Raw genomic sequence first — 17473 nt, forward strand, 5'->3', positions numbered from 1 at the left:
AAGTTCTGTTTTGAAGTCAATGGGACATAAGCACATGCTATATATATCCTGGGTGCATGTGTCCTGATAAAATCATGTGATAGGATGATTATCACCAAATCAAAAAATGCAGCTTCTAACTGCAAAGTGATTTTACAAATTAGCACATTTTGTTGAAGTAAACAATATGCTAGCAACCTCCTACAGGCTGGACTTTGTTCAATATTTTTTTTTTGCAATTCTTATCACAAGGTTTTAAAATATATTATTCAGAGTGAATGAATCAACAAACAAACGGATGCAGCTATGGCAATTTAACACTGTATCTGTCCTAGAAGAGCTTGACTCAGTGTAATGTGAGAAAGTCTATATTATGCCACAAATCCAATCCAACAGCTGAAAATATCCTCACCCAGAACCCTTGGGTGGATTTGGCTGCATGGTTGTTGCATAAAATGAGTTCATATGTTCCTGTTTTCACCAGGAATACTGAAGAGAGGAAGATGAAATCTAATTACAATGGCACTATTTAATAATACACACATCCATATTGTATGCATATAACTATGTATATGTTAAAATAAATCTAGTGGAAAAAATCATTTGGTACACTTTGATTGTCTTTTACTGGTAGTCTGTTCCAGTTCTGACTGCAGTTCTAGCAGGTGTTTAACATACATTATCAGAATGCTTCACTACAAAAATATAATTACAATGTCACCTTGACTGTATCTTTTCAAGACTACCATGCAATGCATGCACATATGTAGTTAAAAATAGGAAGCAATTCTATACATTCACACATTTTTAGGAAGCTCAATTTTTAAGACGGTCAATTACACACGTAATAGTCTTCTGAGGGTGAGGGGGAGAGGGGAGTTTAGGGAATCTAAGATACGGTTACATGAGGAACTCTTCAATATATGCAATCACTTTTTTATATTCAGCATCATTATAAAAATGATAAAGGCATTAAGCCTGCAACAAATCCCACAGAGGAGCCCACATGGAGCCCAACTGAAATCAGTGGGGTTCTACCCAAGTGCAGAGGTCCAGCATATGGAAAAATCCTGCATGATCAGAGCCTGAATGCATAGTACACTAATGGCATTATGCAAAGAAAATAACTAAACTGCAAAGTTGGAACCAAAGGGTTTATGACAATGATATTGTAACCACAATGGTCACAATGATAATCATTAGTAATGGACATTTACAGCTGAGAATGGAGCTGGCCTTCTTAGAAGACAATGTTCTGAGGAACATTTTTCTGTCACAAGTATTCATCCTCAGGCTAAAGTTCTCCTGGAAGGATTTTAAGATACAAACAGGTGAAATCTCAGGGCACAGGCGGCAAGCACAAGGAAGAAAATGCAAGGAATTTTCATGCTATCCATCTAGGATAGTAAGCTCATGACTGAGGGACAAAAATTGGATGCAGAGTAAACATCAGTGAAAAAATAATTGCAGCACATTAAATTAATGACCTGGCTGTTATAAATTCCACTTACAAAGCACAGATTACTTTATAATTAAACAACTTCATAGAATAGCATGTGTTGTATTATGGAAAACAGAACTGTTTTGGAATTAGCAATAGCTATAGAATGTCTTTGACAATATCAGTTTCATATCAATTATTGTAGGAATTGCATGTGGTTAATCATTTGCAGTAGAATCTGAGTTCTATGGGTAATAAAATTATTAAATGCTCTTTAAATTCAGATGTTTTTAAATGTCATATCTAATGCGGGATACTTCTTGAGAATAACAAGCTTTTTATTCCAGAACTCATTATGTTTTCAAATAAGCACATTAGTATGATAAACTCTATTTAATTAAAAAGAACAGCTAAATATAAAACAATGAAACTAACAGAACTTTTTTCCACATTACTAATTGTGAAACGGTCAGACTTCAAAAATCTCCATTTCAACATACCAGTAGTTACCCGAATTTATCCGGGGGAACTTGTGTTCAGAATTTCTAGCTATTTCATTCACTCCTTGTGTTAAAAAGAACTCCATGTAAGCATGTTCCATGAATTGGAATGAGAAAAGTTAAATTAACCAACAAACAACTCAGGGCTCCCAACACATTTTTTCACCATCAGTTGTCTGCATGTCACTGCAGTCCAGACTACGGAGGTGTGAATTGTAGAGCACTCTCACATGTTGCACTTTAACTGCCCCATGTACACCCTTCTGGCATGAATAAAAAGGTACCTTGTTCACACCAATGTAGTCCTGCTTCAAATAGAACTACATTAATGCGAACTAGGTCTCTTTCAGTTCACGCCAGCAGGGTCGATATGGGACAGTTAGAGCACAACACATTAGAACGCTCTACAATGGCGCTGTGTAGACAAGCCCTAAATGAACAGTTCTAAAGTATCTGTACTTTACAGTAGATCACAGGGATCATGATCCATCTAATCTCTCTCTAATTTCTATGAATGTGCTTGCACATATGAAGACAAACGGAGGGTAGACTTTGACCCTATTTGTAAAGTCCTGTCCACCGTGGGATCAAACAGTTGGTTATACAGTTATCAGCAGCAGCATTCTAACATGATTTCCCTGGAAAAAAATTTCCCTGTTCTTTTCTTGAGAACTGTGCCAGCCAATCTCTACTACAAATAAACTACACTGAACAAAGGATAAAATTTGAATAACACCAGTATAATGGTTCTCAGACAGAAAAGTCCTCAAGTTCAGGAAAACCATGTTAGAACCCTGCTAGCAACATCAGTATTTAAATGTGGTGGTATCTAGTAGAGAAGTCTGAGCCCAGTGGGCCCTAAGAGATACTGGGTCATATCCTCAGCTGGTGTAACTTGTCATAGCTTCATTGAAGCCAATGGAACTATGACAAGTTATACCAGCTGAGAATCTAGCCCAGTACTGTATTTTGCATTACCATTTCAAGTTACAAACACAACTAGGAATTCTGAAGGAGCAGTAAAGTATTTCAGTAAAACCTATGCCTTGACTGGATTGTCCTTTGTGATCGGTTTATCATTGTGGTACATACATCTGAGTGCATATAAAATGTTTAGCATTTAAATTACAAAGTCTTTAATCCCTGATTTGGGCAACCTACCTTTGTTTTCCTGTTTAGTCCAGAACTCTTGCACTCTTTTAAAAATGTTCTTGTCCTCTCTCAATTGCTTTTGCCATTGCCGCAGTTCTTGTACCTCAGTGTCACAGCGGACCTGGGAAAGGAAAAACACGCTCTTGTAAGAAATGTACCTGTGTCCTCCCTAAATGAATTATCAATGTTTTTACTATAACAAATCTATGTAACTAAAGCAGAATGAAACTTATAACTGGAAATCAGGAGTAACTACAAAAGTTAATGGAATTACATAGGTGTAGAGTAAGTCACAATGACATATGGTTTCAAGAAAAGCAGATAAGACATTCTGAGGCACAATTCTTTCCCTGGGCTGCTCATTATAGAGGGCCAGATGTAAACGCACAATCTAGCCCCAAGGGCTTAAAAAATTCAGTCTATACAGAAGCAAATCCACATAATTGGCATACCCTGTTGAAAACATATGCCAGTTATGGCTAGCAGGGACTCCTCTGAATGCTATGTAATGGCACACAGTTACATATTTCCTGAATTGTTAAAAAAATTAAGCATTGTACTTAAAAGCATTAAGGCCTTTACCAACCCACTGAGCAGCCATAATAGCGCAGGAGAGGAACATGAAGCAAACAAAGAGCCATGCAGCAGGAAATTAATGCTAAGAAACCAGTTCCCACCTGCTAACAGTTGTAAATAGGCTTGCAGACAACCCCAGTCCTACAATTTAAATAGACTTTCACAAAGAGGCATGCCATTAATCCATTATTTAGAGTAACTGAAATGCATTCATGACATCTATTCTTTGTCAATCATCCATATGAAGGGCCTGCTCCCATTGAAGATAATGACAACACTCCCAGGCCATGTCTACATTTAAAATTTTATGAAATGCTCTAACCCTTGGTCTAGCAGTGGTGCCGCTCCCATTGGTTAGACCCACCTCACTTTTTTTACCATTGTCTCATCCTGACCTGCTGAAAGCAGGGTAAGATGACTTTGTGGTAAACATGCCTGCAGCTGGTCTATCCTGGCATTCCCACCATTCCTAGCACCAATGCTAGAGCAACTCTGGGAGAATTTCAGAATATCCAAAGTATAGCTACAGCCCCACTTACTTCAATGAGAGCAGGAACAGGCTATAAACTGTTTATCAGGATGGCGAATGACAATTAAGCTGATTCTCCTGTGTAGCTGAACCTATACCATTTTTTTGTGGATTACCACTCAGTTACAGACCTAAAAGTCTCAATATTACAACAAAAAAACTTTAAAAACAGACTCCAAAGAGGGACTGCTGAATTGGAATTAATTTGCAAATTGGACACCATTAAATTAGGCTTGAACAAAGACTGGGAGTGGATGGGCCATTACACAAAGTAAAACTATTTCCCCATGCTTATTCCCCCCACCGCTTACAGTTCCTCATATCTCCTCGCAATTGCTGGAAATGGGCCATTTTCATTACCACTACAAACAGTTTTTTTTTCTCTCCTGCTGATACAAGCTCAACTTAACTGATCACTCTCCTTATAGTGTGTATAGTAACACCTATTGTTTCATGTTCTGTGTGCATATATATATATATCTTCCTGTGTAAATATCTATGTAAGATATATATATATCTTCCTGGGTAAATATCTATGTATTTTCCACTACATGCATCCGATGAAGTAGGCTGTAGCCCACAAAAGCTTATGCTCAAATAAATTTGTTAGTCTCTAAGGTGCCACAAGCACTCCTGTTCTTTTTTGCGGATACAGACTAACACGGCTGCTACTCTGAAACCTATCAGATATCTGAGTAAAATGGAACATTTCACACATCCACCACAAAGTGACTGCTAGACACAAAATGTTGGTCACAGAATGAAAAATCAAACTTCAGCAAAGATAAGAACTTTGAGACAGGGTCAGAAAGGAGACTCCGTATATTTGGGGGGTCCAATATTAAAAGCAAAAAATGAACACATGCTCCTAGAACAATGCAATTTTATATAGAAACGAGAGAAAAAAAGAATGGAATACATGTGTCACACCTTCAGTAAAGGAGTTGGTATGAATTTAAGAGTCAATTCCAATTACAGTATATCAACTTTTTAATAATTCAGCAAATTATTTTAATATATCTTTGCCAATACACCAGGAAATTAGTTCTGCTTTATAAACACAATATAATTCTAACCAGACAATAACCTGCAAAACAGCCAGCAGGCAAATCTTTCTGCAAGTAATCAAGGTATGGGGATGAATCCATGTCTTCGTCCCACTGAAGACCACTAAGATTTGAAGCATTGAACAAGTCCAGTTTTGAAGTAAGAGTGCAGCTTTTCTTTTAAAAAACTCAAATCTCTTAGAATGAATCTATATTTGCTGTAAATGCAGCAAACATTCTATTGATTGCCTGGGTCACACACATTTATTCTGAGCCTTTTGGCAGTGGCTGTATCTTGTGAAAAGGGACATCACTGATGACAGCAGAAGTATAAGAACACCTTGTCAGAGATAAAGGTAAATCATTTCTATTCTGATTTAATTCTAGTTTAAACAATCAGAATACATACAAAATAAATAATGACATTTGATATTTACATAATGCTTTTGATCCCAAGGAATCATAAAACACTTTACAAATTATAGACGTGATACTACAATCCTGCCTCATCTAATACTCTCAATACAGTAACTTTTGGGTCATATCTACACATAGCAGCAATGAAATGCATTCAGGTCTGAGTTAGACGCCAACTGGGGCACAGCACACTGCATAATGGGGGAGGAGATAAAACCATTTTTGCTCAAAGACACTAGAGAAATATCTACTCATTAAAATATGTCCTGGGGTGTATAATGGCCATGCAGCGTGGACAGGACCTGCTTTTCATGTCTCTTTCAGAAGACCAACATAAAACAAATTGTATAAAACTCAATTCTACATTAAAGGAATAACGGAATAGGTCTACCACCACTGGGTTTTGAATCTATGGTGCTACAGAGTCTAGGTATGCTAAACCTAAGGCTTAAGATACTAAGCCACCCTCAACTTTTATTTGAACAGATGAGTTTAAATTTACAACATCACAGTAATTACACAGTAGAGATTGCTTTGTACTCGCTGATCAAGGTTCCAATATTGTTGGTGTCACAAATGATGTCACTTTTCAGAAAAATGGTGGTCACCAGCTAGAGAGTCAGAAATGTCAATTTAAGCAAAAGCTGTTTCCAATACAATTCACACAGTTTATATTTTTATGAGAAGAGCTTTTATCCATGTACATTTGCAGAATGCTGCATCAAGCAAAATGTGCATAAACTTTCTTTTTAAGGCCCATGGCAAAGCCAAAAAATGAGTAGAGGAGTCAAGATCATTAACATTACTCTGTTAACAGTTTCCCCCTGTATGCCATGCTCTCTGACTTCAGAGACCAATCTAATGCATGGTGCGTTATCACATTTTTTTGAAATGCAGACAATATGCATTCAGTCAATCACTTCAGACCACTTACTTGGAAGGATACACAAGAATTCCAGTACATACATCCAGCATGACCTTCCTAGCTCTAATGAATCTATACTATCTATTATAAAATTATACATTGCTAAACATTTTGTGATCTTGTCTCTAATATAAGGCCCTGAGTGGTGATAAATTTAACGAATGTGCATATTTGGCAGAGGGTAGGTTACTTAAACACCTCCCAACAATCACACTTGTGCCTGATGAAAACATCCTTACATACAAACCTGTCATAACTGAAACACATTTTTAAATTAATCCTTTCTAACCTCCCAATATAGATGTTAACAATTCAACCCACGTTTCTGCCCAGGAATATAAAGGGACAGGGAATTCTCTTATGAAAATATAGATTTACTTAATAAAATAATTTTTGAGTACAAGTCTCAAAAAGAAATATTTTAAATAAATTTTCTGGGTTTGGGCATTCTAAGTACCTACTGCAATGGAAACTACATTTGTTAAGCAGTATGTCGAAGAACCACTGATTGCTCCCTCGTTTCTTCTTATTCATGAACTAAGCTTTATTTCACTTTTCACATGTATAATGTGTGACAAACCCAGACCAGTGGGGTACAGGAGTCTGGTAGAGGGCAAATATACTGGTCACTGGATGAGTAGTTTTCTGTTCCCTGAGTGACCAGAGCAGGGGCCTGCTAGAACCACTTAAGGCAGGCAGGCTAATTAGGGCACGTGGAGCCAATTAAGAAGAAGCTGCTAGAATCAATTAAGGCAGGCTAATCAGGGCACCTGGGTTTTAAAAAGGAGCTCACCCCAGTTTGTGGTGGGAGTGTGAGGAGCTGAGAGTGAGAGGCTGTGCTGCTAGAGGACTGAGGAGCACAAGTGTTATCAGACACCAGGAGGAAGATCCTGTGGTGAGAATAAGGAAGGTGTTTGGAGGAGACCATGGGGAAGTAGCCCAGGGAGTTGTAGCTGTCATGCAGCTGTTACAGGAGGCACTATAGACAGCTGCAGTCCACAGGGCCCTAGGCTGGAGCCTGGAGTAGAGGGTGGGCCTGGGTTTTCCCCAAACCTCCCAATTGACCTGGACTGTGGGTTCTTCCAGAGGGGAAGGTCTCTGGGCTGTTCCCCAACCCACATGGTGAATTTCTGAGGCAAGAAAATCTGCCAATAAGCGCATGACTCACCAAGATAGAGGAAGAACTTTGTCACAAATGCTTGCATCTCCTATAGCATAAATAAGCTACCATGTTTGCTTAATCTTTCTTCACCAGTAAGAGCTTGATCTTGCAAGGTAAAGCGTGCCCTCTATTCCCACTGAAGTCAGCCCTACTCAGGTTCAGGCTAAAGGGTAGCAGCACACAAAGGTATAAATCACTATATCTATCTTTTATGATTAATTATATATTTTAATTAACAATTCTGTATTTTATTCCTTCATTTTAACAAGCCACACTAGTAGAAAAATGATAATAAAATGTTCATTGCTATATTTTATGATGGTACAGTTAATACTTTGAATATTGTAGGTTTTCAAATGCTGTTTGATCTCACAGCTTCTTCTTTACCCATCTGTGATAAGGTTCAGACTTCTAGATTAGTTGTTGGTAGTATCTCAGATTTCCACTACTACTTCAACTCCCTTTGGAACCAGCCTTTAAACTTTCTACCTCTGATCATGCTTTTCAGCACACAAAAGAAAATAAGAAGAAAGCAAGATTTGGGGAGAGAGGGTTTTTTTTTTTCTCCCATCAGTTTATGAATGTTTATCAAGAAAGTTAAACCAGAGAATATTAAAACAGTGGAATTCTTCTTTTAAAGAAGAAAATTGAGTCTTTTCATTGTGCTTCTGAGTGAGACACAGTGCTCTTCCTTTTACCTTTGCTCATGGGGAGCATGTTCTAGTTGAGTACCATAAAGAACAAAGTTCTCCAGCCAAAACTAGTGACTAAAACTCTGAGGATGCAGGCTATCTGTGTCCAAGAATATTTCTATAAAAATGACACACCTCCTCCAAAAGTTAATCAACCCTGCTTCTGTAGGAGACTTCTGTTTCAATACTCTGATGGTCTGAGGCTCTTTCTGACATTTTCCCCAGAAAGTGAAAGTATGTTACTGGGAAGAACTAAAGGGGAAAATGGGGCACTGTTGTTTCCCTTTTGGACTTCAATTATATCCATTTGAACAGACCTTACTCCAAAATTTTTCTCATAACACCAGAGCAACCAGAACTGGCCTAGTATTTCTCCTCCTGTGACTTGGGAAAATACATTAATTTATCAACTCGAACAGCTCCTTTCACTCTCCACAAGAATGTTCCATATACTTGTCAAGACCTGGGAAAGATACAGATGCTTCCAGACACAGATTCTTTCAAAATGTAGGGAAAAGCTCAAAAAGAAAAAAGTGAGGCCCTAATTCCTTAGTTCTTCCTCCCTGGATGTTTGACATGGATGACATTGACAACAAAATTCTCGTTCTTCCCGTTCCTTCACATTTCTCTCTGACCTCTCTTCAAGGCCCATCTTCCTAGCATTGGACCAAAGATAAGATGAAGATAAACCTTATGCTTTTTTTCAGCCCTTTTTGGCTTGATCCCACAGGGTACTGAGTGCCCTCAATGTCCATTGACTTCAACAGGAGGGTGCTCAGAATCTAAAAAAAGTTAAGCTTCCACTGACCTAGAAAGTGCTTAGAAGCTTGGTAGGAGGCGTGACACAGGGTGCTTAGGGTAGCCCTCACTGGAAATGCCAAGGTCAGGGCAGGCTGCAAAAAGGAGAGCAGATAATCCCAAGACTGGTGGGTAACACTGAAGTTAAACTCCCAACCAGTCACAAACTGTGCTTCTGATCCCCACACCACTTATCAAGAAGTGTGCCAAAAAAAAAAAAAATTACACAGCCCCATTATTGCATCCCAGTTCTCTGGCTCCCAATCAGCACCTAGGTCCAGTACAGTGAGAAGTTATTTTAAAACTCTGCTCACAATACAAAATGTTCCTCTCAACCACAAAGGGCAAGCCACATTGCCAGGTCAATATTAGGCTGGATCTTACCCAAAATACCATGCTGCCAGCCAATCCTTTAGTGTCTAAAACTAAAGGTTTATTACAAAGAAAGAACAAGAAGAGAGTTGTTAAATGATAAAGCAGTTACATACATACAAAGACTTCAAAGTCCATATATCAGGTTCTTAGCACTACTGGTGAGTTTGCTGGCTTGAAAGTCCATCTGGAGCACATCCACAGCTTGGATGAGTCATTCAGTCCTTTGTTCAGAGCTTCATTTGCAGAAAAGTTCTTCCAGAGGTAAGAAGCAGGACTGAAGACAAAATGGAGAAGATGCAGCTGCCTTTTATAGTCTTTTGCTATGCGGCTTGCACTTCCTTTGTTCCAAATCAAAGCTGCCCAGCACATGACATGGAAGCCTTAGGCTTTGTCTACACTGGCAAGTGAAAGACAAAACTTTTGTCATTCAGAGGTGTTGAAAACACACAAACGCACATCCTGAAAGACAAAAGTTTTGTCAAAGATAAGTGCTGGTGTTGGCGTTCTCCTGCCAACAACGCTAACACCGTTCATTGGGGATGTCTTTTTATTGGTAGGAGAGTTCTCTCCTGCCGACAAACAGCAGCTACACTGTGCGCATTTTAGCGGCATGGCTGCAGTGGCACAGGTGTGTCGCTAAAAGCTGTGTAGTGTAGACATAGCCCTAGAGTTCTCTGTCCATAGCCATCCACATGCCTTGCTGACTCAAGGTGTCTTCCCTGGTTCCTTTCAATGGGTTCATTGTACAGTTGATGGCCCTTCAAAGAGACTAGGCAGTGCTGATGCCAATCTGTCTGGGGATGTGACCCAGATGCACAGCACAAGTTTGAAATACAGATATACCCTACATACACCCGGGGGAGAGGGGCGGCACGTCCAGCATTTGGCGGCAATTCGGCGGATGGTCCCTCACTACCGCTCGGAGTAAAGGACCTCCCGCCCAATTGCCGCCAAAATGATGCAGATCGTGATCATGGCTTTTTTTTTTTTTTTTTTTTTTTTTTTTTCGGCTGCTTGGGGCGGCAAAAACCCTGGAGCCGGCCCTGATAGCTATAACTCGTAATACAAACATATAAACAAGATTATCATACTTGGCAAATTGTGACATTTTTGCAGATACCTCACATGGTATATCTGGTATGATTCACTTCAATTTTATAACATTGGTATTAATAATAGCAATGGTCATCCATATTCCATACAGTGTCACAGGAGGCACTCAGCAACTTTCAGGTTCAGACTCAAATGAGGGGCAACATAGATAACTAAGGTGCATGGAAATGGGGGAAGACGGTGGGGCAAGAACCTGTGTGATGGCAAAGGGGCTCAGTGCAGGTGGTCCTGGGGTTGGGGACAGGTCCCACAGGATTTTTCATAGGGACGAATACCGGTCTGCCTTATGGCACGAGAGTGCATGTGCGCATGCATGTGTGGGTGTGAAAGAAGGGGGAAAAGGGGAGAGAGAGAGACTATCCCCAGGAAGGAATCCACAGACTGTTTTAGTTCAGGAGAGGATGGTTTAAGCCAATGTATTTAAGGCTCAAATAAAACCAGATTTTACAGAAATTAAAATGGAAAGAGAAAGGAATTGAATTAAATTCTCTCAACTAATGTAAGTGAAATTGACATTTGCCAAGCAACTTTTTTCAACATCTCAGGATGCTCCTTTGGAACATGAGGGGTGTGCACAAGTTCACTAAGGGAAGATGAATGTTGAAGGTAAAGGAAAGAATTCTTGTGTAAGAGCTACCATAGACCTTGGGTGTTTCTGCTTCTCTCCTAGATACAACTTCAAAATCATGAAAGACTTTTGCCCTCTTCATGGAAGGGGGTGAGATTTTATCTTTACACATGTGTAAAGCACCAAGTACAGATAAATGATGATGATGTTGCCCCTTTGGCCTGAGTGATTAGCCAATATTTGGGGACTTGCAGGGTTGTTTCCGTTAGGAGGAGAAACTGATGATGAGTCAGGTACTTTCTTTAGTGCAATCCTGTTTATTTACAAAGAATGTACAAAGTCTTGTTTCCCTGAACAGACTAGCAACAACCAACCCCAGGAAGTTTCTTTGCTTAGAAATGCCCAAACCTTCCTATCCAGTGATTTTTCTGTACGCAAGAAGCTCTGTCTCCCTGCTTCCACTCAGGGTCATGCTCACACCTGCTTCTCTCACTTTCTTCTGGCTTTTTCTGCCTCTGACTCCCCAGCCTGCAAATCCAATACTTAGCCCCTGACTTTCAGTCAGGCAAACCCTTTAAATCTACCTGGATTAGTTTTTCTGAGGTCTCACCAGACAGCCCTTTGCCTTGGGTAGTAGCTTCTTTTGCTTCCCGCTCACTGCACACAGCTTCACCTTCTATTTAGCCTGAAAGGAGGGTGCTTAGAACAACCAGAACTGAGATTGTCTTTGGATCAAAGACTCACTTGATGGAAGCCATTATCAACTTCCAATATAACAACCACATTCTTCTGAAATTGGCTCAAGGTGGAGCTGAACACACTGGTTCTTTATGTCTTATTGCTAGCCTGTGGGCTTGGCTACACTTGCGAGTTACGGCGCAATAAAGGAGCCCCGGGCGCCCTAGCTCACTCCCCGTCCACACCAGCAAGGCACGTAGAGCGCTCTGATTCCACGGCTATAGCGCTGCTGGTACTCCACCTCGGCGAGTGGAATAACGTTTGCTGCACCTTGCCTACAACGCACGGGCGTCAGTGTGAACTAGGTGTTGCGTTACTGCGCTCTGATTGGCCTCCAGAAACGTCCCATAATCCCCTTAAGTCAAGAGGCCACTCGTCATTGTTTTGAACTCCTGTAGGAATGCGGAAATGCCCCTTCAAAGCTTCGTTTCTGATAGCCGGCATGCAAGCCATTACTGTGGAATGCTGTGTGAGAGAGAGAGAGGCGGGGGGGGGGAGATCCTCTGCTGTCTGAACTTACAAGGTAGCATGCTGACATGCTCTCAGCCCCCCAAAAACCCACTCTCTCCCCCACATACACAAACACACTCCCTGCCACATTCCACACCCCCCCCATTTGAAAAGCACATTGCAGTCACTTGCATGCTGGGATAGCTGCCCATAATGCACTGCTCCCAATGCTGCTGCAAATGTGGCCACGCCAGTGCGCAAGCAGCTGACAGCGTGAACACACTGCAGCGCTTTCCCTGCTGCGCTCTCCGAAGGCAGGTTTAACTCACAGCGCTCTACATCTGCAAGTGTAGCCATGCCCTGTGCTTCAGTGTTAAAATTCTGCTCTGCAGCTTTTGGTGCAAAGACTTTTTTTATTAGATGACACGTTGCTATTGATCTGCCTGAGTTTTTCACCCTGTGTATATTCACTCAGGCATGTGTGATTAAAAACAAGGGAAGCATCATGAATACACTTGAAAAGCTCAGTTAATTTTACAAATGAGGGCATTTCACACTCTACATCGATATATGCCTCAGTATGTTTGACAATGAATGTCCTGAAGAACAGTTGAAGAGGTACACACAACATCTGTTTGAGGAAAGTTTTAAATAATGTAACAGGGCTTGTTGTGGTTTCTTCCATCTGAGATGATGTAGCTTCACAAATAAAGAAATACAAGGATTCAAATTTATATCCTCACATTCTGGAATGTTATTGTTACACATGGAGCTATCTTTCCATCTTCTATTTTATTAAATTTCTTAGTTATTTACTTCTTGAGAAATCCAATAACGTGTCCAGAATATTTTCCCCTCTACCCTTGAATGTGTGTGGTGTGTGATTTCATGTCCTTGAAATTGTAACTTGAGAAGTCCAGTGGAAGTAAAGACCTTCCTTTTTCACAGTGCACTGTATGATCTGATACGAGGGCAGGCCTTTGTATTTATAGTCAATATTACCAGAAGGTGTGCATTGTAGTAATAGGGTATTTTAGAATTACAGATTATATGAATTATATAATTAAGTTCAGTGAACAATGTCTACATGAAAAGTTTAAAATCACTCCGTGATAAAACCTTTTTGTATCTTGTTGAAATAAAAAATGAGTTTTCCAAACAATGATCTAAAATATCCTTGGGTGGGAGGAAGCCTTTACAAAAATACAGTTATGGACAGAGTAAATCAATGCTGACATATCAACCAGTTTTAAAAGTTCCTGCCTTTAGAAATTTTAGATTAACGATTTCCCATGATATTTTGTATCCATTTTCCTTATAAAGGATGAGTGAGTCTCATTTAACATTCTCTTTATTTACCGGTGTCTTAAACATACAGCTAAGGATAGCATAAAATCCCTCTTTACCCTGTAAAGGGTTAATTCCTCTTTTACCTGTAAAGGGTTAAGCTCAGATAACCTGGGGGGCACCTGACCAAAAGGACCAATAAGGGGAGAAGATACTTTCAAATCTGTGGGGGAAGGTTTTTTGTCTGTCTCTCTCGGAGCCAGCCAAGAAACCAGGCAGGGAAATTACATCTTCTTAAGTATATCTGAACTAAGCATCTAGTCTTGCAGAAATAGTAAGTAATAACAGAAAAGAAATGCATTAGATTACCTTTTGTTTTAGCTTGTGAATTTTCCCTGTGCTAAGAGGAAGGTTTATCCCTATTTTTGTAACTTTAAGGTTTTGCCTAGAACGGAAATCCTCTGTGTTCTTGAGTCTTTTGTTATTCTGTAAAGTACTTATCATCCTGATTTTACAGAGGCGATTTTTACCTTTTCTTTAATTAAAATTTTTCTTTTAAGAACCTGATTTTTCATTGTTCTTAAGATCCAAGGGTTTGGGTCTGTGTTCATCTGTACCAATTGGTGAGAATTCAGGATTCTCAAGCCTCCCCAGGAAAGGGGGTGTAGGGGTTTGGGGGGATATTTGGGGAAGATAGGGCTCCAAGTGGCCCTCCCTAAAAGTCTGTTTAAATCACTTGGTGATGGCAGCGATACTAAGGCTAGAAAGGAAGTTTTTAACCTAAGTTGGTAAAAATAAGCTTAGGGGATCTTTCATGCGGGTCCCCATATCTGTACCCCAGAGTTCAGAGTGGGGAAGGAACCCTGACAACCAGCGTATATAAAAATACACCATCCTAGATTTACTGTACTGTAGCTTGTTATTCACAGATAGATCTGTGTTAGCTTGAAAGCTTGGTCCAATAAAACATATTACATCACCCATCTTGTCTCTTTAATTTCAGCTTGTAACTCTTAAACAACAAAACTCCGCCTTCTTCTGCATCAAACAAACAAATATTTCACAGTTTGATAGTCAGAGTTAATCATTGCAACTGAGTGTTTTTTAGGACTCTGCATTTCTTTTCTAACAGGTTGGTTTAGGTCTACAAACAATACTCCTTTAAATTAAATGTTAATGTAGAGGGCAAAGACATTGCCTTTCAGAACCTTTGCCCCCAAACACAAAGTATCTGAGCAATCTTGTGGTGTTAATCCAACATACAAACATTATTGGATAATGATTGGCTTTGCAATATTTTACTGTGAGGATGCCTGCAGTGGTATTGTCAGTGCTAATTAATGTTACTGTGGGAATCAAAGTCCGATAGGTTAAAAAAAAATCAGGGAAAACAAATAGACAGCATAAAACATTCAAAGCATATTCCCATGCTCATGTTCATGGAAGATTCTTACAGGTACTCTCATATACTGAAGTCTGTTTATAAGCAGCACAGAAAGTTTCTATATTGATTGTTATTTAGAAAACACGCTATATTTACAGAAACAGAAGTCTAACTCCCTGTGCAGTGAAGCAAAGTAGGTTCAAAGTCTAGAGCAGTGGTCCCCAACCTTTTTGTGGCCAGTAGCACATTCATGTTTTCAGAAGTGTGTGGCGGGTGCCAATAATTTTTCAAGGCTTATTTTGTATTTGTACATTAAATAATACGAAAAACATCATATTTAATATTATATAATATATGAAGCCAGAGAGGAGAGAGAAGCTGTGAGGACAGAACATCGGCACCTGCAGCCCCGAAGTACTCTGTCCCCAGGAGGTGCGGGGCCCTGGCTTCTCTCCCCCTGCTGGGCACTAGGCGGGCCCCACGCCTGCCGGGCAGGGTCAGCTCTAGGTTTTTTGCCACCACAAGCAAAAAAAAATTTTGGCTGCCCTCCACCCCCACCCTGGGCTCTCCCCCACCCTCACCCCCTGCCACCCAAGCCCTGGGCTCTCTCTCTCCCCACCCCCAACCCACACCCCTTGCCGCCCCAGCCCTGGGCTCCCCCCTCCAAACATGACATCCTCATTCACCACAGCAATCCCTGTTTACACTTGCAGTGGGGATCAAACCGTTTCTCCTATTTTTATTTCACTTTAGTATAAATCTCACTCCCCTGCAACTCCATCTTTAGTCCTCCGAAGGCAAAGGGACTAACCCTCAAACCTTGTACCCGGAAAGGGATGGGGATCTAGTAAATAGGGTTCAGGCAGAGGAGCAGGTGTGGGAATGCCTGGGGGCTCTACACTGGCAGAGAAGAGGGGTGTGATGTACTCATGGAGGAGGAGGAGAGGGGGTATCAGGAGGGTTGTGGGGGAAGGGGGCAGTGCGGGAGGAGAGGGCTGGGGGAGGGTACAAGGGTAGAGGTGCGGGTGAAGGGAGAGTACAAGGGGAAGGGGTGGAGCGATCAGGGGAGGTACAAGTGAAGAGGCTGCGAGCGGGATGGCGGGTGCAAGGGCTGAGAGGGGCAGGTGATGACTGCTGCTTCCCCAGCCCCTTGCAAGCAGAGCCAAGAGGACGGACACTGACCCCCAGGTGCCCGAGCTGCGGGGGTCCCCCGGCGGGGCAGTATGCCTCGCTTGGAGCCAGGCTTTACCTCTCCCCGCCCCAGCGCTGTGGGGGCCAGGGGCAAGCAGCGCGGGGCTGAGGCGGAGGAGATGCGCAGCGGGCTGGGTCCGGGGGCAGCTCAGGCTGCCCAGCCACTCGCCCCATCAGCATGCGAGCCGGGATCCACGCCCCCTGCCCAGCCCGGCAGCGCCCTGCACAGCCCACTCGGGTGGGGAAACACTGCGCTGCCCTGGGGAGACTCAGAGCAGCAGCGGTGGTGGCAGCCAGTGGCGGCAGCAGGACTCCTCCGCCTCCCTCCCTGCATCCCGGGTCCCGCTTCCCTCACTCCTCGGCTCCTCACACACTCGTGGAGCCCCTCTTGCTGCCGCACCCCGGGTTCAGCTCCAGGGACGATGCTCTGGCTCTCCAGCGGCAGGGCTCTGGCCAGGGCAGGCTCCTGGCTTTTTGCCACCCCAAGCAAAAAAAAAAAAAAAACGGGGGGGGTGGGGGGGGAAAGGGAGTGTAAAGTGCTTGTAGCGCTGGTGCCTAGAGCCGGCCCTGGGCTGGGAACAGAGAACACCGCACCCACAGCCTGAGTTCTCTGTCCCCGTCAGGCACTGGACCACGGCTTCTCTCCCCTGTTGGGCACTAGGTGGGCGCACATAAATGCCCCGGCAGGTGCCATGGCAGGTGCTAGGGTTACCATATCTATTAAATAAAAAAAGAGGACCCTCCACGGGCCCTGGGCCCGCCCATTTCCCTACCCCAGCCCTGCCCCAACTCTGCCCCTTCCCCGCCCTAACTCTGCCCCCTCCTCCCTCCCACTCCCAGCCACGGGGAAAGGGCTGCCGGAGCGCTACTGGCTTCACGGTTTGCCGGGCAGCCCCCAGACCCTGCGCCCCCGGCCGGCGCTTCCCCAGTGCAGCTGGAGCCCGGGAGGGGAAGCGCCCAGCCGGGGGTGCAGGGTCTGGAGGCTGCCCAGCAAACCGTGAAGCCGGTAGCACTTGGGCTTCGAGCAGCCCCCTTGCCTCCAGACCCTGCGCCCCCAGCCGGGAACTTCCCCTCCCGGGCTCCGGCGGCGCAGGGTCCGGAGGTATGGGGGCTGCCCAAAGCCCATAGCACTCGGCTCTTAAACAGAGCC

The 17473-nt window shown here is 42.5% G+C and overlaps 1 protein-coding gene across 2 annotated transcripts in view; it reads right to left on the reverse strand.

The window, feature by feature from the left end:
- The window catches only part of IQCK (IQ motif containing K), a 99435-nt gene that overhangs the window by 23971 nt on the left and 57991 nt on the right, over nucleotides 1-17473 (reverse strand). For both annotated transcript variants that reach the window (XM_034782776.1, XM_034782775.1), the window contains one exon: nucleotides 3082-3193. In XM_034782776.1, coding sequence (XP_034638667.1) covers nucleotides 3082-3193 — 112 coding nt within the window. The remainder of the gene's footprint in view (nucleotides 1-3081; nucleotides 3194-17473) is intronic.

Source organism: Trachemys scripta, chromosome 10 (genome assembly GCF_013100865.1).
Source record: "Trachemys scripta elegans isolate TJP31775 chromosome 10, CAS_Tse_1.0, whole genome shotgun sequence".
Classification (NCBI taxonomy): Eukaryota; Metazoa; Chordata; order Testudines; family Emydidae; genus Trachemys; species Trachemys scripta.